The sequence below is a fragment of the Cryptosporidium bovis genome (genome assembly GCF_009768925.1).
Source record: "Cryptosporidium bovis isolate 45015 chromosome Unknown contig_30, whole genome shotgun sequence".
In the NCBI taxonomy this organism is placed as follows: Eukaryota; Apicomplexa; class Conoidasida; order Eucoccidiorida; family Cryptosporidiidae; genus Cryptosporidium; species Cryptosporidium bovis.
In genome coordinates this window covers 116,879-143,223 of record NW_027125049.1, presented here as the reverse complement: position 1 = coordinate 143,223, position 26,345 = coordinate 116,879, and the positions used below count along the sequence as shown (strand labels likewise).

At 33.0% G+C, this 26,345-nt stretch overlaps 6 protein-coding genes across 6 annotated transcripts; 2 read left to right on the top strand and 4 right to left on the bottom strand.

Moving 5' to 3' along the window:
* Window positions 1-816: 816 nt before the first annotated feature.
* FG379_002407 (Ank repeat with possible signal peptide) lies at window positions 817-5,901 on the bottom strand (the record flags this gene model as incomplete). The annotated part of the gene is made up of 1 exon (XM_067327737.1): window positions 817-5,901. The coding sequence occupies one exon, from the start codon at window positions 5,899-5,901 to the stop codon at window positions 817-819; it is 5,085 nt and encodes a 1,694-aa protein (XP_067182143.1).
* A 582-nt stretch (window positions 5,902-6,483) lies between these two features.
* Window positions 6,484-12,633, bottom strand: FG379_002405 (uncharacterized protein; the record flags this gene model as incomplete). Its single annotated transcript, XM_067327735.1, has 1 exon — window positions 6,484-12,633. The coding sequence occupies one exon, from the start codon at window positions 12,631-12,633 to the stop codon at window positions 6,484-6,486; it is 6,150 nt and encodes a 2,049-aa protein (XP_067182141.1).
* Window positions 12,634-13,451: 818 nt separating this feature from the next.
* Window positions 13,452-15,122, bottom strand: FG379_002404 (t-complex 1; the record flags this gene model as incomplete). The annotated part of the gene is made up of 1 exon (XM_067327734.1): window positions 13,452-15,122. One exon carries the CDS (start codon window positions 15,120-15,122, stop codon window positions 13,452-13,454), a length of 1,671 nt encoding a protein of 556 aa, XP_067182140.1.
* A 1,107-nt stretch (window positions 15,123-16,229) lies between these two features.
* On the top strand, window positions 16,230-17,897 carry FG379_002403 (TCP cpn60 chaperonin family; the record flags this gene model as incomplete). The annotated part of the gene is made up of 1 exon (XM_067327733.1): window positions 16,230-17,897. The coding sequence occupies one exon, from the start codon at window positions 16,230-16,232 to the stop codon at window positions 17,895-17,897; it is 1,668 nt and encodes a 555-aa protein (XP_067182139.1).
* An 871-nt stretch (window positions 17,898-18,768) lies between these two features.
* On the top strand, window positions 18,769-24,921 carry FG379_002402 (uncharacterized protein; the record flags this gene model as incomplete). The annotated part of the gene is made up of 1 exon (XM_067327732.1): window positions 18,769-24,921. One exon carries the CDS (start codon window positions 18,769-18,771, stop codon window positions 24,919-24,921), a length of 6,153 nt encoding a protein of 2,050 aa, XP_067182138.1.
* Window positions 24,922-24,968: 47 nt separating this feature from the next.
* On the bottom strand, window positions 24,969-26,132 carry FG379_002401 (tyrosyl-tRNA synthetase; the record flags this gene model as incomplete). Its single annotated transcript, XM_067327731.1, has 1 exon — window positions 24,969-26,132. The coding sequence occupies one exon, from the start codon at window positions 26,130-26,132 to the stop codon at window positions 24,969-24,971; it is 1,164 nt and encodes a 387-aa protein (XP_067182137.1).
* Between the last annotated feature and the right edge of the window lie 213 nt (window positions 26,133-26,345).

The following is a 26,345-nucleotide window of genomic DNA, read 5'->3' as shown; positions in this document are numbered from 1 at the left end:
GTTATTTTACCATCAAAACAAAATCTTTCTGTAACTCTTTTGAACTAGTCATTTACACATCTAATAAAAACAATTTATTCCTTCAAACTGATATCCTTATATACTGTCAATTTCAAGGAGGAGAAATCATAAGGCTGTTTATCTCCCTATCTTCCTCTACCTCAAATTCTCAACAATTCTCTTATTTAAAAGAAAAAACAATGCCACCGATATACTGACCACATGCAAAACTTTTAATTTACATGCATTGGCGGGAGCACATGCAAGCCGCTGAACTGCATACAAATTTTGTAAAGTGGCAAAAATGTGCATCATATTTGGCGCTCACAAAGTCATCTATTAATATAGAACACTAGTAAGGAGCGGACACCATAAAAGTACTCTGACATTGTCGATTTGTTTTTGATAACTTTTTGTATGTGAGTTATGGCCGGGTATGATGGTGTATTAATGATTTTTAGTTGGGAAATAAAATTTAGTATACCTTCTTTCTAATTGCACTCTTCATAATATGTGTGGGGAGGAGGGAGAAAATACCAATGTTTCGACTTTTTTTCGTGTATATTGACTTGTGTCCTTTGCAGTGTGGGGTCCGGATTGAGAAAACTAACAAAGCAACAAGAGAGATACTAGTGGCTCTGATGCCGATGCCACCTTCTTATTAGTCTTATTACCATCTTTGAGGATAGAAGGGAAGTTGAGTTGAAAGAAATGAGTGAGTAGTTAGTATAATTACGAAATAAAGTATTGTAAACTAAATTTATTAATTATAAATAGATACCTTAAACAGTAATTTGCTTCTTTTTTTGTGAAAAACTAATAGTCTAAATGTAAAAGAGAATCGTGTCTCTTTGAAGAGAGGATTGCAATTTCTCTTTTTAAGAAAAAGTGAAATTGTTTATTGTGATAGTAGGTATTTAAAATAGAGTTTATGGAGGAGGAAATGCTTCTTGAAATTAAGTTTGTGAGAATTATGAATATCAGAATGATAATGAGTAATATTCCAAATGATATGATTAATGATAAGAGAGTTGAAAAGAACTGAGATCTTGGAATAAGTGAGATCTGATCTTTTATAATCAAAAAATGAAGCATTAAGAAGAACATTGAGATAAAGTAAATGAATTTAAAATGTTTATTGTAAAGAGTAAGTTGGAGATAGTTATTGTTTCTTGATATTGTGTAGTTCCACATAGTTATAAAAAAAGTCAGTTCTCTCAAAACGAGTATTTCACTTATATTCGAAGTTGCTAATTTTCTCTGTTTCTTTCTCTTAATCAAACTGTTTGTTATGTATAAAAACAATTTAAATCTTTGTATTAATATTAACCAAAGGAATCCAATAGGATTGGAGAAGGTCCAAATTAACGTAGCAAGATGAGTGTTAGTTACTACCTCAAAGAAAATGGGTTTGAAGGTTCCCTGAGTAAAATTTCTCCATTTTCCAGAATATTGAAGAAAGTTATAGTACAAATTCCTTTTATTGCAAGTCATAGACAAAATATAAAATAAGGAAACATTAAAAATGCAAATAACCCACTGAATTGTGTACCAAATTCTGCATTCATTAGGTTTTATGAATTCATACTGACATATTGAGAGTATGTGATGCTCTATTGAAATGTTCTGTAGATTCATATTATTGCAATGCTGAGCTGAATTTAATACAGGAGTTGAATCTCCCGAAAAAAAATTATAGTGGTTATTATATTGACTTTTAGGACTGTTATTAAAAGTTTCATTTGAATTGTGATTAAAGTATCTATAGTTATAGCTGTTGCTATTATTGCTTTTTGAGTGATTCCCATCATCATTTATTATCATATATGAATTTATTGCATCGAAAGGATTTTGGGAGGTCATGCAATTGCTTCCAGGAGAGTTTCCGCTGTCTGTATTTAAGGAGGTGTTTGAGTGATTTTTCGATTCATTAAACTGCGAACTTGCCCACACAGAATAGTATTCATGAAAGACGTCCCTGTATGCCCAATTCTTGTGACACGGAAGCTTAGAGTCCCAAAAACCGTCTTTGAATGAGGTATTTGGGAGCTGTACTGCATCTCTATTGTTTGAATTAGGCGTTCTAGAAGAGTGGACAGATGAGTGAATAGCAAGATTGCTTGGAATCAAATGAGAATTTGGAGTTAAAAGAGAATCTGCGTATTTGTCCAGAATATTTGTGATTCCGTCATTCATATCAGGTGAAATGTTTGTCGATGGGCTTCCTTCAGAATTATCACTGTTGCTGAAACCTATTATTTGACCAATTTCAAAATCATTGTTAAAATTCAATCGATTTATTTGGTTCAAAGCAGACTTAAATCTTGCTTTCTCTAGAAGATCAATGCTGGATGGTATAAATAAATGAAACAATTTGTCTCTATCTTGACTTGAAATACTACCTAAAGAAAGTGAAGCATTTGAGAGTATCGAAAATACTGTCAAATACACAACAAGTATTAGAATGTCATAGTTACCACAGGAAATCAACCAATATGTTGAAAAAGAAAATAATAATACTCTTAATGATCCAAATATGAAAAGATACTTTGAATGTTTTCTCGTGTTTGTTATGTACTCCAAACCAATAAAATTGCATACCTTTGAATAAATTGCTTCAAAGGCATCATTTCCAAAAAAAGTGCATCTAATCCCAAATATAGCTGATCTAATAAAACTTCTCGATTTTGTTGGAAGATTATTTGTAAATATAAAAGTAAGTGATATTTGCCTGTCTAAGCAGAATATTGTCGAAAGTCTTATTAATACCATATAGTAAACTCCAAGCACTGACTTCCAAAATCTCGAAAAATAAGATAGTCTCGGTCTTCCAATTTTGTCTTGGTTTATATTTCTATAAGTAGGTGTTGGTGTTTTGGCCTCTGACACTATCCTAAGTTTCATTTTCTCAGAATCGTATTGAAGACTAGAAATAGTTACAGTTTCACTGGGATATTCAGAAGTAGGTTGTTCAGAGTGAGAAGTTGATTCACTTGAATTACTGTATTCAATAATTTCATCCATGATCCTTTTATAACTCCTACTATATGAACTTGGGGTCTCACTTATTATTAATATTAATATTATTATTAAGACACCAATAACAAGTGTAATTGTAACTATCGCCACAATCTTGAAGTTAATGTATTTACTTGATCTAAATAAGGAATGACTCAATATTGACTCAGCTATGTAGGTTCTTTTTATATTATAAAAGTAAAACGGTTTAGTGTCATCGCTTAGTTGAGACTTTCTAAGCACAAAAGTTGACAACTTTGGAGAAAATCCAAGAAGTTTAAGAACAAACAATGTGAACATTGATGGAAGGTGCTCGAACCTAGCTTCAGAACTTAATATTATATCCAAAGTTCTTGAAATGTGACTCGGTTTGACCCAACCATTTATCTGTAAATCAGGAAACTCCTGACTAGAGTACATCATTATTTCTGGAAATCTAGAAGTTATCATCTCGCAAGTTGTGTTTAATAGCATTTTTGTTGAAAGTTCCAAAGGAGATATGTTCTGTCTTGAAACTATAGTATCATTACCGGTATTTCTGCCACCGTTGTCACTAACTACACTTTCATTATCTTCCTTAAGATTGTATTTATATTTAAGAGATTTAAACGGCAAATAGTCATATTTTGACGAATCAGACGTAATTTTTTCCTCAAGATGCTCGATTGTGAGATCTGAGTCAATAAACTGATTCCTCCTACTAACCTGTCTATAGTTGTTGTCTATATTAACGTGATTGTAAGTTCCAATATAGTTATTGGCGTACATAATTTTGGGAATAAAACCCGACATAATATACTGCAAAAACTTGACACCAATTGACTCATCTGACTGATTACAATAATCAATATCCAATAAAATCTCGCCAAAAGACCTTGGACGACTTCTTATTAGTGTAAATAACGAAATCACCACTACCTTTTGAAAATATGATGAAGTATCCAAAGGTTGATATTGTTTTAAAGCAAGTTTTATCGCCCCATTATAAGCAATTATACACAGGGCTTTGTACTTGAACAGGCTTGGAAGGGCCATTTGTTCTATACATTGACTGAACAAATCAGTAAAAAAAGTTGCTATTAATACATTTCCCCTAAGTATGCTAATGCTTAGTGAATTAGACTCTTCAAGTGACTTTGATTCTCCTGTAACCAGCAAAGGGTAAATTATCGGATTGAGTATTTTTTTATGATATATAAAATTAAAGTCATCAATCTTGAGTCTATTGCTCTTCCTATAGATCATGCATATTATCTTTGATGTAAAAATCAATACATCTTGGTCAAGTTCTTCATCCAAAGATTCCTCATTCAAAAGATTCTCCGAATGTCTTACGTATCTCAATTTTGTTTTATTTTTTTCAAGAGGTGAGCCATTATATTTGAAAAGTCTGTATATTATGTTTCTCATCATTTTGTAAAATCTTCTCATAAAATCACTATTTTTAATAAGAATCGTCATTTGAGCAACACTTTGAAAATTTGAGTCTATATATATCATGGGTATACCGAACATTATTTTAGTCAAACTTTCTAAACTTATGTTCAAATAGAGAGACTGAATCAAAAAAGTTCTATTGTTATGGGGATCTAACATAAATAACAAGACAAATATGTTCATTAGATCAATATTTGGAATATTCAATGCTTCTTTGTTTTTTCCCTTGAACAACAAATCCATAAATCTCCTTCTAAATGAGAAGCCAAATGGAGGCTCCAAATTATATATATGCGTTATCAATAACTCCAGAGGTAGAATCTGGTTATTTCCTATTTTGTGGGGATTACAGGTATGGCCTTCTGGAAGATTTACTGCTTTTGTGTAAAACTCCAAAAGTCTAAATATAAATCTAGGATAGTGGAGTTTCGATGCCCACCACAATATAGTCAAACCCTCTTGATCAGAGGCCGAACATATTAGTATATTCTCCAGAAATATCTCAATTTCCAACAACTCAAGCAATATAGGCTCTCTTATATATCGTTTTATACCAATCAACAGTCTCCTTGCTGCAGAATGATGATATTCAGGAGTGTTTGCTCTTATGTTAGACTCCTCAGTAAAGTATGTTTTTGAACTAATTAGTATTGGAAGCAAGTCAACTCTATTTTCTAATACAGTTAGTGTAACAGGGTCGAATCCTGAATAGTTTCTCAGCCATGGAAACGCTCCATGTGATAATAATGAACCAATTGCGTCTTTAAAGTTAACCATCACAGCATGTATCAATGGCGTATTTCCTAATACGTCTCTATAATTTGGATTGGCACCCTTATTCAGCAAATAATTAACCAAATTAATGTTCAATTGAGTAATTGCGTAAAATAAAGGTGTTCTTCCATCTGAATCGGGGTTATCTATTCTTGATTTACCTTTTTCAATCAACAATCTAATCACTTCTTTATGCTGATATTTACATGCTATTAACAAAGGAGTGTAACCGTATTCGTTGTACGTATCCACAAAGGCTCCAAGTGAAAGAAGATGAGATACGAAGAAATAACCAACCTCACCAGATATTTTACATGCGGCAGTTAATGCAGTTTCAGAGTGTTTGCTCTTTCCAAATTTATATCCTATTTTTGCCAAGAAATTTGATATATTCACAAAACGACCCACATCTCTCGTAACTATTGACTCTAAAAGCTGAACTGGTGCCGATAGCCTGTCTCCAAAGTATCTAGTAAGTATCACCTTTGATTGATTCGAATTAGAGTCAAATTTTGACCTTACTACTGAATAAATTTGAGATGAATTAATCGATGCTGTTTCTCCAACTTTATATCCGTATCTTCTGTTCACTTTTGTATTGCTCTCGCAAATTACAAAGAATATAACAAAAACTATAATAAGCCATTTTCGTGTAAGCTTTGAAACCAACATTTGACTTCTCCTTGAAAAGCACTATTCGTCTTTTGTTGTAAAACATTTACAGTGCTAACTGTGTAATTAAGTTTAATTCAACATATAACGGCGTATTCTACCCAGAACCTATACATTTAAAAATTATGAGCCGTTTCTCACACTTTATTGCTCTTTAAATGTGCACCTTTTCTGAAAGAGAAAATAAAACTCTATTCTTTCCGGTACTCCACACTAGAAACTAACTGTTTTTGTTAATCTTTTTTTACCCATGCGAAATATTTAAATTAATTCTATGAATTCATTTGTTATTACTACCTTTTTTCAGTGGGTACCGGCACACTCGGCGGGAAAGTGCGTTAATGTTAAAACACTAATAATTGAAAAAATGCATATATTTAAAATTAACCGATACAATGTCAAGAAATTGAGGGTTATGAAAACAAGGAGCGAAATGGATAGCAAGATAATAAGACAAGATGTATAAAAATGATAACTATGTATTTAATGCAGATACTTAAAGCAATAGATAGAAGTGGAATGTCTGATTCTTCACTGTGAACCAGTGTATAAATTTACCATTTGTTCCAGAAAATGATCCAGTTAGATGTAGATGTTGATTGAAATGAGATATAATATGATTGAAATGAAAAAAAATGGGTATGTTACCCGCATATTCAGAATACTGAATGGAGAAGTTAAAGTGGGAAGGAGCCTCATGGTATTTTCAACTGAACTAAGTAAATTTGAACAAATAGGGAGAATATCATAAACGTCAGGAACCCATTGCCAAAATTCAATAGTCTCCCTATTAATTTCAACCATAAGATAGATTATATATAAAAGAGACAGTCCAAGAACCAGAATTATAGGTGAAATAACTTCCCATATTCTAATATCTTTAATGGAACTTGAGGTTGATTCAACATAGTAAAAGAACAAGGTCAACATTACCATAGCAATGGCAAGGTGGTCTTTGAAGTTATCAATGGGTTTCCAAAAGTATTTGCATATTTTATGTGAGTTTTTTCTTGAATCGGCCCAAATGAAGAATGGATATATTTGTGCTTCAAGAACTTTGTAGTAAGAAACTTCAGAATTTTCATCATCGGCATTATAAGTTGTACGATTGAATTCAGAATAGTCATGTTCAATGTTATTTGATTCAATGTGAATACCAGAATTTAATAGGCCTTTAAGCCTTAATTCTGGATTACTCGCTTGTTTCTCAATCTGAGTTTGACTGCAGTAAGATCTAAAAGCATCATTATTTTGAGAAAAATGGTTGTTAAATAGTGAAAAAGAGGACGAATCCAGCCCTCCAACAACCCTTTTGATTCCATCTAACTCAAAGTTAGCTTCTGTTTCAATAATACAAGAACTTGCGCTTGGTTTTATGGAATTAATGACAAAAGATGACGCACCTGAATTTCTTTTTCCATCACTTGTTATTATCCCATTCTTATTTGCCATATTTAAAGATAAAGAACGGTTGTATTTTATATCTGTTGTGGCTGAACAAACGTATGTTGGTTCTTTGCTAGAAAAAGACTGGGAAATAATCATTTTGCTCGCTCTTGCGTTCGGAAGAAGAATATTAATTGGAGTGGAAAGAGCAGAATTGAAAATACTTGCCAAAGATTTAAAATGATAAAGAGAAAGAGTGAGGGATATTATCGGTGACGCCATCATTGAAAACAATTGCCAGTAATAGAGAAAAGCAGTAAAATTGAGATAAGATACCAACATAGGATAAAATCTAGTTAACTGATAAAGGTGAGAGTACTGGAACTGGTACAATTTTCTGCAGGTACTTATGGCCGATAAAATATTCTGAAAATCTGATAGATTATCATATGAAAGATTTATCTTATTACTTGTTTGGTTCTTCATACATTCTAAAGGAAGTTTAAAAGTAATAAAAAATGAAAGTACAATGCATATCAAGTGCATTATAAACAAGAGTCGATAACACTTGTTTGCATTTTCAATTTTGTTATGATTCTGTTTTGTTATTTCCAAAAACCCAATTTCCGGAATCTCAGTGTAAGTATTTTCTTCGCAGAAATGTCGGTTCATAAACTCCAATTTACTAATATATTTTGATGAATCATCAACCAATCCAGAATTAGCAGCCAAAGATGACCTTTTAAGATTAAAATGAAGAGCTATTGCTCTTTTTGCATACTTTATAACCTGAATATTTGTTTGTTCGTAAAGCATCATTATTTCTGGAATAAGCAGATTATTGCTATATTTAAAACAGGAGTTGAGTTGGGAGTACATATTACTATCAAGTTTTCTTCCATGTATTGAGTATATGGCGATTGCAATAACTGTAAATACAAGGGAAATTGCCATTTCTTCGTACATTCCACATAAAAATACCAAGGTAAAAAACAAAACTACAGATATAAATTTAATTACATTTAGTGCACCAGAGAACTTCAGTATAAAGCTTATGATTAAAAATTGAAAAGATTCGTAAAGTGAATCATTACTGCCCTTATATTTTTTTCTTGGAAAGTCTGACAATTTGTTTACCAATAAACACGCTTTTATTGAATTCCAAATTGCATTCTTTGTGCTTCCATTTGAGGCATAAGGCACATTAAACATATAGACTATACCAAAGTCCATCACAAAATTGCTTCCCATTTCCAATAATGGAAGTTCGCAATTGTATTTGTTTGAGATGTCAAGTATTCTATTGTTCATAGAATTGCACACAGTATAGTAATTTATATTTGAATTGAAGTATATTGACAATAGAAGTATAACTGTGAATATGCAAAGTATGCAAAACGCCACATCAGAATCTGTCAGTCTTTTGTCCCAAGGTAAACCAGATATATCGTCAATTATGTCTAATATCTCAAGTTTTACTGATCGTAATTTGTTTTTTCCTAATATGTTCTTTATTTTACCTCCTATGTCAAAACCTTCACCATTCTGATAGCTTCCTTTCCCGTATAAAGTTTGATCCTCCTCACCAAGTAAGCCGTTATCGGACTTTCTCATCCCACTTCCCCCGATGTCCTCTCGCCTTTTAAGATTATTTCTAAATTTACCCCTGTCTCCATATTCGTGTTCACTCTCATCATTGAAAGTAGCATCAGCGCGTCCAACATTCTCATATTGAAAGTTGTTTCTATCAGATAGACCAAATTCGTTCTCTCTCAAACCGTTTTCGTTGGAAGCAAACCCGTAAATTGCACTATTCAAACCGTTCTTTTTGAACCTAATTCCACCAAACAACTCAATAATGTCGTTTGGCCAGTACTCAATCAGTGCTAGCGTGTTCAACGCCTCAGTTATCTGGTCTCTTGAGAATAACCTTATGTATCTCTGAGAAAACAGCGCACCCAATACTATTAATATTTCCCTATTTTGCTGATACCTATATAAATAGTTTGCCGCCATTTGTAGTGGGGAAAATGCATGTGCATCGAATGGCGGAAAGTCTCGAGGTAAAGCTTCTAGTAATGCAAGAATTTTATCAGAATCAGAAAAAGAGCCGTAATCAACTCTATTCAGGACCTCGCCGATAGTTTCCGGTCTAAGATCAACAATATGCCTAATAATATCGATACTTGCTTCTCCAAATGGATATATAAAATTTTTTTCTCCATAGTGAAAAATATTCTTTTTGTTGTTCAATACCAGAGAAGGGTTATTTGATTCACTTTCATACTGATTATCACTTTTTCCATCGCCGAAAAACTTTTTTGACAGGTTCAAATGTTCTTTAATCGCAGAAAACACGGAATTGGAGATCCTTTTCTCGGTATCATGTTGATGTGTTTGGCAACTATTGTTATTCCTGTAGCCTGCATTTTGTTTAAAGGAATACCAGTCATTATCTCCGATGCAATTGACCCCATCTATTTTGTTTCTCATTTCCCTTCCGCCACCCTCATCTCTTCTACATCTCCTTTCTACACAATTTGCTCCTACAGTGGAATAGTCCGACAATGAAAAAGGCTTTGAATTCAAGTAAGTAGACCTAGAAGCAAGATCCATATCTGAATGATAACAAGAGCATGTTTTAACACCAATCCCGACGGCATTCTCAACCAAAGTTCTGATGTTATCTATTAATTTGTGAGAGGGACCTCTACCAATGATACTTCTAGCAATGTTCTCGGAACTATTATCCACACTTGTATACCTTCTTGTGAAAAAAAAAGACTTTAATGTTGGAGGATTTATTTGGAACGGAATAGAGTCTTGAGAAACTCTGTAAGGTCTTTTAGAGTCATTAGAGTCGTGGTGAGCATGAATGATGTTTGTTCTCCATTTATTGTCGAACATATTTTTGAGTTCCGATTCATTATTTGAAAAAAATGACTTTGTGTCTAAAATTGGCAATTTCTCGTTTTTTAATGCACTCTTTGACTTTGACATAAATGCTTTGCTTCTTACTCCCATTGCAATATTCGTCTCCAATTGAGAATGAAGAATGTTGTCCATCTCATGTTCAAGGTGAACAAAATTACCCTCTTGTAATTGAATAATAGAAGATATGTCAACATTCTTAACATTCTTAAATGTATGAACGGAGTGGATAACTTTAGATTTCCATATTGATGTGGTTCCAACTATTTCATCGGCATACTTTGTGGCTATTTTTAGCAGAAAGTGAATAATATTAGGAGAAAGTTGCTTACACATTGCAAAGTATATTGGGTCAATAATCAATTTATCGTCCGACCATATATTAAAAAAGGAATACGATATATTGAATCTATCCCTTAATATGTCAAATATGTCCTTTAATGCTCTCATTGGTTGTTTTGAATTCGAAAGTATTTGAAGCATTAAAGAAGAATTTGTTTTTGGATCTTTAAATTGAAGTATATCTATTACAAGCTTTTTAGGAAATTTCGATGTTTTACGAACTAGCAAATTTAATGGATATATCCCATATTTATCCTCTTTATGTGGATTACAGCTCTTATATCCAACCCATCTATTTCTAATAGCTTCGCTATAAAAGTTTAGTATGTATTGTATTTGCTTCAAATTACCATAATACGCAGACCACCAAAATGCACCTCTTCCGTCACTGTCCTCTATGCTGCACAAAATGGCAATCTTTTTCTTACTTTCTATTTTTAAAAGCCTACTTAGTATTGAATCAGATAACCTCGCTTTTATTATACCAAGTATGTGCTTAGCTTCCTTTTCATAATCATTCAATTGCTTTACAAATGTTTCCTTATTAAAGTTCTTTTTCAATATCTTGTCTATAAATTCAACATCCTTGTTGTCCTGAAATGCTGCATACTCCATTATAACCGTTTTTAGGTCATTATTCGCTGTATTTATGTCATAGTTTTTGTGGTTTACTATCTTTTCTATCATTCTACTGTCATTATCCATTATTGCTATGTCCATTACGTCCATTCCTGATATTGGTGATATTCTAAGAGGATCTCCGCCATTGTCCATTATCAACCCAACCATTGCTCCGTTGTGGTTTCTCATTGCCACCATTAATGCATTTGAACCAGTTCTCGGATCCCACATGTTCACACAGGCTCCTTTTGATATTAACATACTTGCCATTTCCAAATCGTTGTTCTCTACTGCATAGTAAAGAGACGTGTGATTATAGTTGTCCACTGTATTAACCAAGTTTACGATATCACACTCATCCAATTTAACTCCCACATTCTCAGAGTTTATTTCAACATTTTTGGATGAAAATGAGGATTTTGATGACAATGAAGGTGAAGGTTGTGAGAGTAACGACGAATATTGGGATAATGAATCACCTTTTTGAGATTCAACCCCTTCCTGTTCGTATTTAATTTTATCCAATATAAACTCAACAAAAGAATAATTCGAATTTCTAACAGCAAGGGTGAACAATTCAGGAAACTTTTTAAATATATTAATGTCAAGACCATATTGAATAAGTTTTTTCAAGATTTGCAGAGAACCATTCTTTTTTCTTAATATTAGGCTTTTTATTATTAAATATATGTTATCCCTATCCAGGAATTTTCTTTTTAATTTGTTTGTACTGAAATTATAGTGATTAACATTCTCTCCAGTATTGTTTTTATTATTGTTCTCCGGTTCGCTTTGATTTGGTTTAAAAACTGAATCCAATATCCTCATTATTAATTCAGAATCCATGTCAGAATCCAAAAAATCTGCTATTAGCAGAGTTGGATGAATAAAATAGGATAACAACTCCTCAATTGATATTTTTGGAATATACCTTTTATAGTACAACGGATAAACACTATTTTCAATTTTCGAATTGGCCAAAGACATTTTTATATCTGTATTATTATCGTGTTCCATATCCTTTAATATCACCTCATCTTTTGAAACCATTACCTCCTCAATGTTCAAACCAAACCCACTTTGATACTCATCATAATCAAGCCCTTCGTCTTTTTCCACATATATAACATTTTCAAAAAAATCCTCTTGGTTGCTTATTGAATTTGAAAACAACAAACTTTTCGACGTTTCTGGAAGTTCAATCAACCCACTTATAAGTTCTGGGTATACACTTATATCTTGAGCAGATATTATCTCACTTGTCTGCTCATCAATGTCTACCTTATCAAGCCCTGCTTTTTTTAGGTAGTAGCTCACTTGTATATTCTTGTTATTAACTACGGGACCCCTGATCTCAGAACATTCTACACCTATTTTTATACCCACTTCCAACTTTAATACTGTGTTAACAAGTAAAAACGTACATTTAATTATAAGCAATATTGTATTCATCACTTGTCATTGAATCCATTAATTCTGTATAGTTTCTACCATTCATTAACACATAAATACACAAGTATTTTGGCCGTCCCTTAAAAAAGAGTCAACAAAAATCACAGAATTGTATGCGATATTTTTTATATTTTGTATAGAAAACTCTCAAATGTTATTTGTCTTTTGTACTCACTTGTGTGCAATTATTGTATTTGAAGAGCTCTCAAATATAATCCTGCAGTTTAAACTACCTATTTACAACTCTAGTATGGGAAGTAAACGGTCTGTGACACTAGGATTCGTATTATAGGCAATACTTAATTGCTAACTTATACACACCTTCTTATTATACTTGTTTCCCGTCTATTTTTTTGTGAAATATTTATGTGGTAACGTGTTTCAGCGGTAAGCATTTTAAATAGATTTTTAGTAAACCAACACTTGTTATACAGAATGATTATGATTTACATGCAAAAAGTTTACAAAAAAAATGGTCATCTTTATAAAGTTGAAAGCGAATATTACATTTTAGTGCAACAAATACTCGGTTAATTGTGGAATAATAACTCAACTCTCGCCCTTGTTTGAGTGCAGGAAAATAGAAATATTGGGTAAGTAGACAAAAATACAATTGGATTCAGCCTTCATTATAATTAACTTAGTAATTTTAGGTGAGACAAAGGTGATTAAAAGAAGAAACAACCAGAAGTCAACTTCCAAATATCAACTAAAAATAGAGATATATCAGATTCTATTAATAGTTTATTGTTCTATACTAAATGCTACAGTATTGTCGGCTTAGGACAAATACAAGGTACTAACGATACTAACTGTGGTTATCCGTCCCTAGAGTCCCCAAATGCCTCAACATTTGGTTGAGATACCTCGTTTTTAACGGGAGACTTTTTCTTAGAAACCGAACAAAGCACGTCATCTATTCTAAGTAACATAAGAGTGGCTTCAACAGCCGTTTTATAAACTTGTTGTTTTACGGCAAGAGTGTCCCAAATCCCTAGTTGGGTAACGTCACATATTTCTCCAGAACAACCATTAATACCAAATACAGGCTTAGAACCCTTATCAGATGAAAGAAGATATCTGGATCTAAGCAGTGTTAACGTTTTCATAACGTTAGCACCACAATTTTGAGCTAGAGTTTTTGGAATGACTTCCAAGGCCTGAGCAAATGCCTTATATGCCCATACCTGGGTGTCCTCTATTGAATACGATTTTTCGTTTAAATAACAAGAAATAGCCATCTCAGTGCCACCACCGCCTGGGAGAAGTGCTGGATCTAATAAAATGTTTTTCGCAACAGCCAAGGCATCGTGCAGATTTCTTTCCAATTCGTTAAGTACGTCCTTAGAACCACCTCTTAAAAGAATCGAGCAGGCCTTCGGGGTTTTTGATTCTGTTAAAAAGCAGTAATATTCGTCACCTATTTTCTTAATTTCGAATCTTCCACACTCTGTTCCCACGTCATTTGAAGAAAGTTCCTCTGTTCTGCTTGCAATGGTTGCTCCTGTAACTCTTGCAATTCTATTGTTATCGCTTTTCCTTATTCTTCTAATTACGGATATACCAGCTTTTACTAAAAAGTGTTGAGCAATATCTGAAACACCTTTTTCCGTAAACACAACATTGCAGCCTGTTGCTATTATATCCTTGCACATCGATTCAACTTCTTCCTCCTCTTGTTTAAGTAGGGCCTCCCAATCCTCCTCTTTCGTTACCTCAACGTTGGTTTGACTCTCACCCTTCTTGTATTCCAGTGTACAATCCAAAAGCAACACCTTTGGGTTTATAATCAAACGTTTCATTCTAGGATGAACAACGTCTTTATTAACGATAACACCATCTAAAACGCAACTATCTTCTATCTCACCACCAGGTATCTTCTCAATCTTAACGTATCTTTTAATATCTATCTCCTTTGGAAATCCTGCGTGATTTACTGTAACAGATTCCGCAGCTTTCAATGCCATTGAACTTATTAAACTCCCCCACCTTCCCGAAAATTTTGTTTTTAAACAAGAATCAACTACCTGAACAAGAGACTCTTTGCTGTTCAAGTCAAGTTTAACACTCATATCATCCATATACTTCAACGAGTCTTCCAATGCCTTTAGATATCCCTTTGCTATTATCGTAGGATGAATATTTCTTTGTATTAATGGTTCCGCCGCTGCTAAAAATTCACCTGCCAAAACAACTACACTCGTTGTACCATCTCCAACCTCTTCATCTATCGTTCTTGATAAATCTATTATTGATTTAGCACCAGGATGGGCAACATCCACTTCCCTCAATATACTGTTCCCGTCATTTGTCAACACTATACCTCCAAGCGGATCCAGCAACATTTTTAACATGGCTTTGGGACCGAGTGTAGTTCTCACAACGTCAGCCACTGTTTTTCCTGCCTGTATATTTCTCAACTGGGCTTTTCTTCCCTGGTCTCTTTGTGAGGGTTGTTGCACTACCAAAACCTGATTTGGAATCATCATCTTTATGGAAATTACTCAAGAACCCGATTATTTGTCTCTTATTCTTATATATTAAATAGTTGATATATATACTAAATACTCCACCCTCAATATTGATTTAATATAAGTTTTGTGTATTTTTAAAACGAGTTAAATTGAGTCCGATACTGCCGTCTTACTATAACTCCCGTCCCACTTATTTGTGATCACCGGGCTTATATTGAAGCAATATTGTCAAATCAATCAATTAAATTAAAAAGGGAAAATAAAAGACCAATACCAACTAGTCCAACTACGTTTTATATTTATTATTTCTCTCCCCACCTTAACCTACAATAGCTACTTTTGTCGGTTGATTTTTAGACACTTTTCTCCTAAATTATTCAGTTTTACCGGTTAAATTTAACTTTTATCCCAAACCACAAAATAAATTATCGCTACTTATTTGTACCGGATATTTTTACCAAGTGACGCGCCAAATATACCATAATGACAAATATGGTATAAATATAGCTACTCTTTCGCAGACAGCCGAGTTTCTTATACGATAACTTCTCCAAAATTGGTAATCTCTGAAGACACACAAATGGTTTCGCATCCATCTCTCACTTCTCAATCAACATTCAGAAAGAGTTGCCAAGCCTTATCCTTAATTGCTGTTTCTGACATTTATTTACATAAAAACTAAGCCCGCCTATTCTTAGCTAAAAAGTGACTTTTAATGAACATAAAAAGTAGTTTAAGGTGCCAAATAAATAGCAGGAGTCATAAAATAATCATTAAGGTAATAATAACAGGTTAAGGGTAATAACCGGGTATATTTAGAGACAATTAAATATTAACTATACCCCACGAAATAAGATAAGAAGGAATTATTAAAAAGGTAGCGGTGATCTTAGTTTGAATTGAAGTAAAACGGGAGAAAAAAATTAAGAGTAAATCAATAAGAGTGTATTTATTTGTATACATAAATAAGTACATATAAAGTACATTTTATGTTCATAAATACACATTATTCGGTTTACCTTTAATATTTGAGCAGCTTCGGATAAAGGAGGTAAGAGTATTAAAAAATCATTATTTGTCATAACTGGTAACATACAGCATTGATTTATTTGCTAAGTGAACATGTCCCAAATGTTGAGAGCACCAATTATATTGCTTAAGGAAGGCTCCGATACGTCTCAGGGAAAGGGACAAATACTAAGTAATATAACAGCGTGCCAGGCAATTGTAGATATAGTTAAAACTACTCTTGGACCATATGGAATGGACAAACTTATCCAGAACGGCAATACAGGTGATGTTACAATAACGAATGACGGTGCAACAGTGCTTAGCTTACTTGGAGTTGTTCATCCAGCAGCCAAACTTTTGGTTGAAATAGCGAAAGCCCAAGATGAGGAGGTAGGCGACGGTACAACAGGTGTAGTTATATTAGCAGGAGAGTTTTTAAAGGAAGCAAAAAGCTTTATAGAGGATGGGATGTCACCTCAGGTGATTATATCTGGATTTAGAAGAGCTACACAAATAGCGATAGACAAGGTTAACAGTATGAAAATAAATTTATCCGAGAAAAGTCCTGAAAAGAAAAGAGAAATGCTAGTTAAATGTGCAGAAACAAGTTTAAATTCAAAGCTCTTGGCACACAATAAGAATTACTTTGGAAATATGGTTGTGGATGCAGCATCTTATTTAGACGATGAAATGGACAAAGATCTTATAGGTATTAAGAAAGTTGCTGGTGGTTCCGTACTAGACAGCTTTTTAGTTAAGGGTGTTGCATTCAAAAAAACGTTTTCGTATGCTGGGTTTGAACAACAGCCAAAAAAATTTAAGAATCCAAAGATACTATTGCTTAATCTCGAACTCGAACTAAGGGCAGAAAAGGACAATGCTGAAGTTAGATTGTCAGACCCGTCGGCTTATCAAAGCATCGTAGATGCAGAATGGAGTATTATATTTGAAAAACTAGATCTCATTGCTTCTTCCGGAGTGAATGTCGTATTAAGTCGCCTTGCTATTGGTGATCTTGCTACACAATATTTTGCTGAAAAGAACATATTCTGTGCAGGAAGAGTTGATGAGCAAGATTTAAGGAGAACAAGACTTGCAACTGGTGCAATTGTCCAAACTACTGTATATGGACTTAATAAAGACAGTGGTGTCTTCGGCACATGTTCAGAATTTGAGGAAGTTCAGATTGGTTCTGAAAGATATAATATTTTCAAGGACTGCCCAAAAACCAAGTCTTCTACAATAATTATTAGAGGTGGTGCTCAACAGTTCATTGACGAGGCGGAGAGATCCCTCAATGATGCAATAATGATTGTAAGAAGAGCAATGAAGTCATCTTACATTGTTCCCGGTGGAGGGGCAGTTGAGATGGCTGTTTCAAAGACGATCAGAGACTATGCAAGGAACGTTATGGGGAAAGAACAGCTCGTGATGAATTCATTTGCCAGGGCATTAGAAATTATTCCAAAGACCCTTGCTGCCAATTCAGGCTTTGATTCCATTGATATACTCAACGGATTGAGGCAAAAGCACGCCCAAAACGGTGAAGGATGTCAAAATTATGGAGTGGACTGCAATTCAGGCGGAATATGTGATGCACTTAATTCCTTCATTTGGGAACCTGCTGTTAACAAATTAAGTGCATTTGCCAGTGCTTCTGAGGCTGCATGCTCTATATTGTCTATAGATGAAACGATAAAGAACAAGTCTAGTGAGGAGGACCGCATGCATGGTCCTTTACCTGGAATGGGTGCTCCAAATATGATGGGAGGAAGGTAACTTCTTTTCTAAGTGTTTATCAATTTACAGCCACTTTTTTTCCTATATAACTTAGTTTACCCGCTCCATTTTTACTCTTATTTAATCACGCTTGGAGTTCACGCCAATTTATAACATTAATTATTGCCTTTACCAACTTTCGCGCGACTTATATTTGAACCTTTGCCATTTTTATCATGTTCTTAAACTGCTGCTTTTTATTCTTTGCCCTTTTAGATTGCTTATGCTTGTACAGACCGATACTACTTCGCTCTTCACTTTCTTTTTTGCATTAATTAACGACAGAAGTTCTCTAGCCAACAATGATTACTCTCGAGAGAATGAACTGCATCTTATATATTTAGTTTAATTATTACTACTTTATCTAACTAGTTTGTTAAACTGACGTTCTTTTCTGATTTTAGTTGCATGCAATTAACTTAACAAGGGCGGCAGCTGTATTTTGATTTTTTGGGTAGTAAAGAATGAGTACCGGTATATTTAAGAATGCATGTAATAAAGAATGTAAAAAGTGCCGGCCCCACAAAATGATTGAATAATTTACCTGACAAGTAAAAATTGATTGAGTTTTGTTATTTATATCTATTTTTTACCGTTGAGTAAAAGTGAAAGTAAAGTTAAGGAGTTATTTTTTCTAGAGTTAGTTTGATGAATTAAAAAATAGTTTTATCTTTTTTATGGACTAAGAGAAAGTAAATAAGTCATAGTAAACATTACATCTATAAGTTTAGAGTTAATAGCAGTTCAATATAAAATAAGCAAAATAAATTAAAATAAGCTTATTTTTGTGCTTAATTATGGTAAAAAAAGATAACAATACAATAACAAAAATTTGAATAGTTAGATACAGAAAATAAGGTGAAATTGAAGAATGGAGCAAAATAGCGTGAAATCAAAGAAGAAAGTATTACTATTACTGTTATCAACTTCAGTAGTAGTGTTGTCCGTGATTTTAGGTTCAAATAGAATAATCAAAGAAAAATACCTGAACGTGGGTGAATTAATTAATGTGATCTCAGTCAAGAATGGTAAAATAAAGAACTCAATAATAAATAAAATAATGGACATTGGGCAATGGAGGAGTAATCATCAATCTTATATGAAATTGCCAAAATTACGTCCTATTTCTGAAACAAGAGGAAGGAATGCGGTTAAGAACAGAATGGATTTGGGTGTTGGATTGCAAAGTGAGTGGCCTTCAGTTCCACTAGAATCAGCATTGTTTGAGTTTATGGTTGAATATTATCTTGATATGGGGAGGTCCATTGAGGAATTAATTATAGATCTGGTGGATTATGATGAGATAACTGACAATGAATCAGAAAGGCTAATAACAACAAAAATAGTGAGTGATTTGATAAACGATAATTTGACAATTAAGTTTATGGAGACATTAGTGATAAATAAATGGTATTCATCTAAAGTAGAGTCTCTTAGGATTATAGAAAGAAAACAACGCGAATTATTGAGGGTAAGCTGCAAAAAAAATGAAAAAAACGATTTATATGGTGGTTGGGTAATGGTAATATATGGTGGCAGGACTTTTGATATATATTGCAGTATAAGTAGTTTATTTGATGATATAATAGTGAATAATAGGAAAGAGGGATTTGGAAAAGTAGATGATTACGATTTAAGTTTAAGTAGAGTACAGTTTTCGGACGAAAATATTATAGGAACTAGTAGGATTGATTTATTTATGTCAGGGCTTGACGTAATAGTTTATATTGATTTGTCAAATAGCCACTCAAAGTTGTCTCTTATAAATGTGCTAAGGTTGTGGGACGAGATGAATAACATGGATCCAAATAAAAATTCAAACAGAATAATAATAAGGCATATGGACAGTTTTAATTCTGAGAAAGATAATGAGTATATGATGGGTTATACTGCATATATAAAAAAAGCCGGGAATAGTAATATAGGTCCAAATGAGAATGATACAAAAATCAATGAGGGTGGAATAATAAACAGTAAATATGAGGGTGTGCTAAACAAAAGCCACTCGGACGACGAGTATGAGAGAATGGTGACAGTTTGTGACAAATCAATAAATATGGAAAACGTTCTGAACATAGATGGGGAAGTTGAATTAGAATGCATGAGTGATATAGGGTCAAATGTCGTTTCTGTATCAAGCAGATTTGAGAATCCTCTGGGGTCTATGATAAATTATTTGGAGAACATGGGAACATATCAATTAGCGTTTTGCAATTCACTTAGGAGTGAAAACATAACAAAAAGCTTTAAAGAGTCGCAACAAAATATATTAAAAGGTTCGACAATGATATCATTGAATGGGCGATTATTTTCTCCAAAGGAAACTGACTTTTTTTCACTTGTACCTGTATTAAAGAGATTAGTATTTTCAAGAATGAGATTGTTGAACAATGATATAAACAATAATGAATTGATAATTGATGCAATATCAAATAATGGAGTAAATGAGGATGAAGATATGGATATATTTGTTGATAATATGAGTTATAAAATAAACAGTAATAACACCGATACCGGAAAATTCGAGGGAATTATATTGGATGAGAAACTGAAAAAACAAACAGAAAGGGGAGAAATGTACGACTTAAGATATATAAATGACTTTGAGATGGAGTTGGAAAAGGATCCAACGTTAATGGAAGGGTTGAATTGGTTAGGAAAGGAGGAATATATACTTTCAAGTTTGAATCCATGGACAAAAAGATCACCGAGAACTGATTGGAGGATAACAAATAACTTTCCGAAAAGAACAAGTTCATTTTATAGAGATATATCGAATATAGGAGATAATCAATGGGGATATACTCCATCTATATTTGAGAATGTGTGGTTTCACAGAAATAAGACCAATAATGGCGAGATCACTGAAGACGTTGAATTTTCACCTTGGATGATGTACAGGGTATACTTTGGAAATCAACTAAGAGCAGCAAAAATGGCGGAGGAGTATTTACTATACGATATTATGACTGAACCTGATAATACATTGGGACAATCACTCTATCCACTTGAAAAATTACCTGAGCTTTATGAATTATATCCAAACAATGTAGGTTTATATCCAATTAAGGCAACAATCTTAAATATTATGATTCTGTGTGATCCACTAGATATAGAGTGCATAACAGCGATCATAAACTTGATAAATAAGAAATTGCCTGTAAAATTAAACTTGCTTTTGATAGATCCAGATTGGGTCGGTTTAAGGAAGCCGGACTATTCAAATTCATTTTCATATGAAAATGTAACTACGGATGAAGGGTTTCAAGATAAATTTAAGAATGAATACATAATAAATAGAGAAAGGAGAAGTAACATGAGTAATTGCGAAAAGTACTTTAATGAAAAAAGAAGTGAAATCAAATATTGTCCTGATTGGATAAATAAACTGAATATTCGCGAAAGTGAAAATTCAAATATCTTAAATCGCGTTTTGAACGAAAATTCACGGGGATCCTATGCAATTAAGCTGGCTATATCCGAAATATTTGGATTTTTTGTTTCAACAAAATCTATAAGGGGAATGTTTTTGGCTAGATCATTTTTGGAGATGATAGCAAAAAATTTACCTCTATTATTGGAACTAGACTTTACATTAAAAAGGTTTAATGATTTTTTGGATAAATTCTTTCAGCACTTTAAAATAACTGCAAATATACAGGATATATGGGAGAAAATATATTCAAATAATCCAAACGACTTGTCTTCATATGTAAGCATAGCGACTTCATATTGTAGAACAAAAGGCTTTACGTACCCAGGTGCATTAATAAACGGCTATTTTGCAGATATAAATGATTTATCTTTGTTGGACGAATTTATTTATAAGATTATGAAAAATGAACAAAAAATAATAATGGAGGGTGTTAGGTCAAAACAAATTGTGAGTGACAGCGACATATCAGATTATTTGTTGAAAAATGTGACGAGTATAAATACATTACCTATAGTGTTTCCACCATTCACAAAGTCAATAAAGTTGCAGGACTGGCCTTACTACGGCTTTAAGAGCGGTTGGAATTATATTCAAGAGGAAATAAACAATAGGTTGTACGATAAATATGATGATAAAAGGAAGACTTATAATGGAGCAGTAAGTAAGGAGCACAAAATAAAGAGCGGAGTAGTTACAAGAGGGACAAGAACGTATAACTTGAATAAGACTGAGCTTTCTTTGCTTAAGTATTCCGTGTTGTGGGATGTGAATCCGGAGATAAAACAAAGCAAGGAAAGTTTGGAAAGGAAAACAAGGTCAACCCCATGGATGACATTCATAATATTGGTTAGATCAAATATACCCGGTTTGTTGGGATTATCAACGGTAATTGAGTATTGGATATCGACACTGTCTCTTCAAGTATCACTGAGACAGGGGATGTATAGTGATTTATTGTACAATAGAAGATTTTCAATCCTGTTTATACCTTCAGAAAGCGGAGAAAATCTATTAAATGGGAATATCACTTCCGATACATTACAAGAGTGTATGAGTAAAATACTATGCCCGAGTGTGAATAATACCATCAAAAAGGACCCTATAATAGAAAGGCTTAGATTCGCAAACTGGTTCATTAAGCTTGTGATAGATTTGTTTGAAGGGGAAAATAGTTTTTCTGGAATAAACAAAGATGCAAGCGGAAAAATATCAGAAGTTTTAGATTTGCTTTCAAAGAAAATGAACATACAGTTATGTACCAACTACAAAGTTGAAGGAAGTGTCAATATGATAAGAAATAAGCTGGCTAATAAATTTTCGCAGAAAGAGAAACGTTTTAACGAAAATGATGATTTGATATCTTTTCCACTTTCTATGGATACAAACATTAAATTAATGGGATATCCAAAAAATTTGAGTTATAATTTAAGCAGAAAGAGCTCCGGAGAAAAAGGTAACGATGAGTATGGGAGGCCAACATTTAGGGACAGTATTATATCCAATATGGAATGTGGAGATGCATTTTCCTTGGGAATCGTGCTTAATGGAGTCTATCTAAGAATATGCCCAAATTCTTATCCAGTATATATAAGAGAGGACTCTGATTTAAATAAAAACTCTCCTTTACATGCTGTACATTTGAAAACGCTTGAATTTGCCATGACAAATAGACTTAGACAACTGGTTTTTCTCGGTGAATACAATAGAGGCATAGAATTAGAGGAGGAAAAATTGAAGTATAGGAGTATGTGGTCAAGTTTAACTGCAAATGATATTTTTTTATTACAAGAAGAGAATTTATACGCATCCAATGTATTTAAAGGAGTGCCGTTTTCACAGCTAAATCAAATATACACAAAATCAAGCAAGAATATAAAATTACATTTACCAGGTGTAAAGGGGAGAAAGAGGTCGCTTTTCAACGTACTTGCAATAGTTAATCCAATAACCGACACTTCAACTATGACACTAAGATTATTGGACGTGTTGCATAGGATACTTGAATCTGATGTCAAAATATTGTACAATCCGATACTTAATTACAGTAGTATGAACGAAATTACATTATTAAATACATGGCGGAGGTATGTGTTTAATTATCCAGAGCTTCAGAAAATGGAGTATGAGGATTACAGTAATTCACTAAAAAGAAAAAACGTAATTGGCATTAAATTAGAGGATTTGCTGTATTCAAGTCCACATTCTTCCGGGTTTAAGACAGGAAATGATAAGCTATATGGAATAAATACGCAAATGTTTGCTAGTTTTGACTTAAATACTCAACAGATGGTTCAGTTGAGATTGGAAAATAGACATTCATGGAGTGTAAAGTATCACGATGTGATAATAGAAAATCCCGATATGTTTTTGAATAAGAAGTACAAGCATTTGTTTCCAAATAACATATACTATGACAAAAGTGAAATACTATATATTTATAAATTTGTAGGGATAGGACGAGAAGCGAGTTTATTGAATCTAAATCGCAATAGTACAAATACGGGAGAAATAAGGGAAGTGAAAGTATATAGTACAAGTGGAGACAATAAAAAATTATATTATTACAACTATTACGATGATGATGAAAGTGATAGCGGTTTTAATGTATATTCAATGAGCGAATTTAATACATTTTACGGCATATTCAAGTTGGGACAAAGTGAGGTAACCATTAAAAAACATATAGGTAACGGAAAATTGGCTAAATATGTCGGTGACAAACTCCATATATTTACTTCAAGTATATTTTTACAGAAAGACTACATTGTAATACACGATGAAGAGATGAATAAAACCGATAACTGGAAAGCATATGAAACAGATGGTTCGGAAAATTACAGAGAATTACTAAGAACTTTGAATATATTATTGACATCAAACTATAATATAGAGGTGAACGAATACATAATTGACGAAATAATAAGAATGATAGATAATGGAACAGTAAGTGGAGAACAGGGATACAACAAATATGTGATCTATTTGGATAATAAATACGTGAGTGAAAGGATAAAAGAGTACATCAACTTTAAAATATACTGGAAGTACTATATAAAATACAAGTATGTGAATATAGTTCTGCCTAGATGGTTACCTGAAATGCCGGTAGACATTGATAATTCACTCATAAATTCATTACTCACTTTGGATTTGTGGATTCCAAATAATGTAGATAAAATTTTGTTAATAGATCCATATAAAATTGGTAATTACAAAAACAGTTATTATATAAATAAATTGCTCGTTAATAATGAAAAGTTAACGGATAGTGTTTTTTATTTTCCAAGATTAAACATTCATTATGACAATGATAATGTGGATGATCTATTCTACACTTATACTAACTTAACTGCAAGAGTTGGACTTGTGAATTTAGTAGAGTATAAAAAAGTGCGTCATTTGATTAAGAGAAGTTACGTTGAATTAACAAATTATTTTGAATATATGAAAAAGTCAAATATAATAAATAAATATTCATCTGATTTATTTGTTAGTTACCTTAGTAAGTATATTAAAGTAACTGCTATAGAAGAAAACAATAAAATTATGGATTCCTTAATGGAGCAAACGAATAAAACAGAAGACTGAATATCGGAAACAACTCTTTGACGCTATTGATTGTAACATTTATTGATCTAGCTCAATTTTGGATCAACAATTGACCTGTTTTCTACGTAGAGAGGACCTGCAGAGGTAAACATCAGCGACTCTTTGTATCTACAGATGTAGTTACCATCAATATTATAGAAAGGCTGGACGGCAGCAAAAGGATCTTTACCTGTCTTTGTATTTAAAACGGGATCGGGTTCGCCTTTATAATCATTGAAATATACAAGTTCACCAACACGAGCATCTTTTGGAACTGAAACGGGTTCACATAATGGTTCACTATTATCACCATCATTATTTCTACTTGTAGCACAAAGCAGCATTCCATTTGAAACAATGCCTCTCATAGACCTTGGCTTTAAATTAGATACGACAACAACGAGTTCGTTTATTTTCTTTTTGAGATCGTAAACCCCAACAAGACCTGATAATATTGTTCTCGGTTCGTCTTCACCAAGATCAATCTTTTCTACATAAAGTTTATCCGCACTTGGATGCCTATCCACAGACAATATTCTACCAACTTTAAGGGCAATTCTTGTTGGATCGTCTATTGGTCTTTTTTCGTCACTATTTGCAGAAGGTGACTTTGTTTTTTCCCTTGAAACCAACTTCTTTTTGAAAAAAGATAAATCCAAGTACTTCAAATTGTCCGAACAAGACTGTCTAATTGGTGTAATTACTTGAATATTCTCGTAAAACTTTGATAAACCTACATATTCAGGTACGTATGATTCATCCTTGTTTGCTAGTGAATTAAAGTAATCAAATAGCGTCGGGTAAAGGACAATATCTATTAGCGTTATAGATTTCCCTATAACAAAGTACTTGTCTTTTAGAGATTCTTCCAACTCTTTAATAAAGTTTTCACTTTCAAAGGGCTTGTAGTTTAAACTCTCAAGTCTAAATAACAATTCTCTTATCTCTTTTTTGTAGCAAAATTCCCTACCAAGTAAAGACTTGCTGAGTGAACCAAGGTACATTATAATGTCCGTCCTGTTCAATTCCTCGGAATTTGATTCGTCACTAGATTTGCTCTCATCCTTAAACAATAATACCTTATCCTTCAGTTGTTCATCTTGAATGTGTTCTATCTTTAAATTCACATTCTCCCTTAACAGGTACTTCGTCAATATTGTGAATATTTCACCAATTATACCACTGTTGGTGTACTTTACTAGCACGGCCATCTTCCTTTGTCTTTATCTACCTTGGATGTAAAATCCGAATTGAAAAAATAAGAAAAACTTGGTTAAACTCAAAAAGATAAACTACGAAGAGTTAGGTGATCAAATATAGTTGCCACTATATCTTTCCCGGCAAATTATCAATAAATTTAATTTCCTCTTTTACCGGTACCCATATATTTATTTTTAGTATCTAGACAAAAAAGAAGATAAATG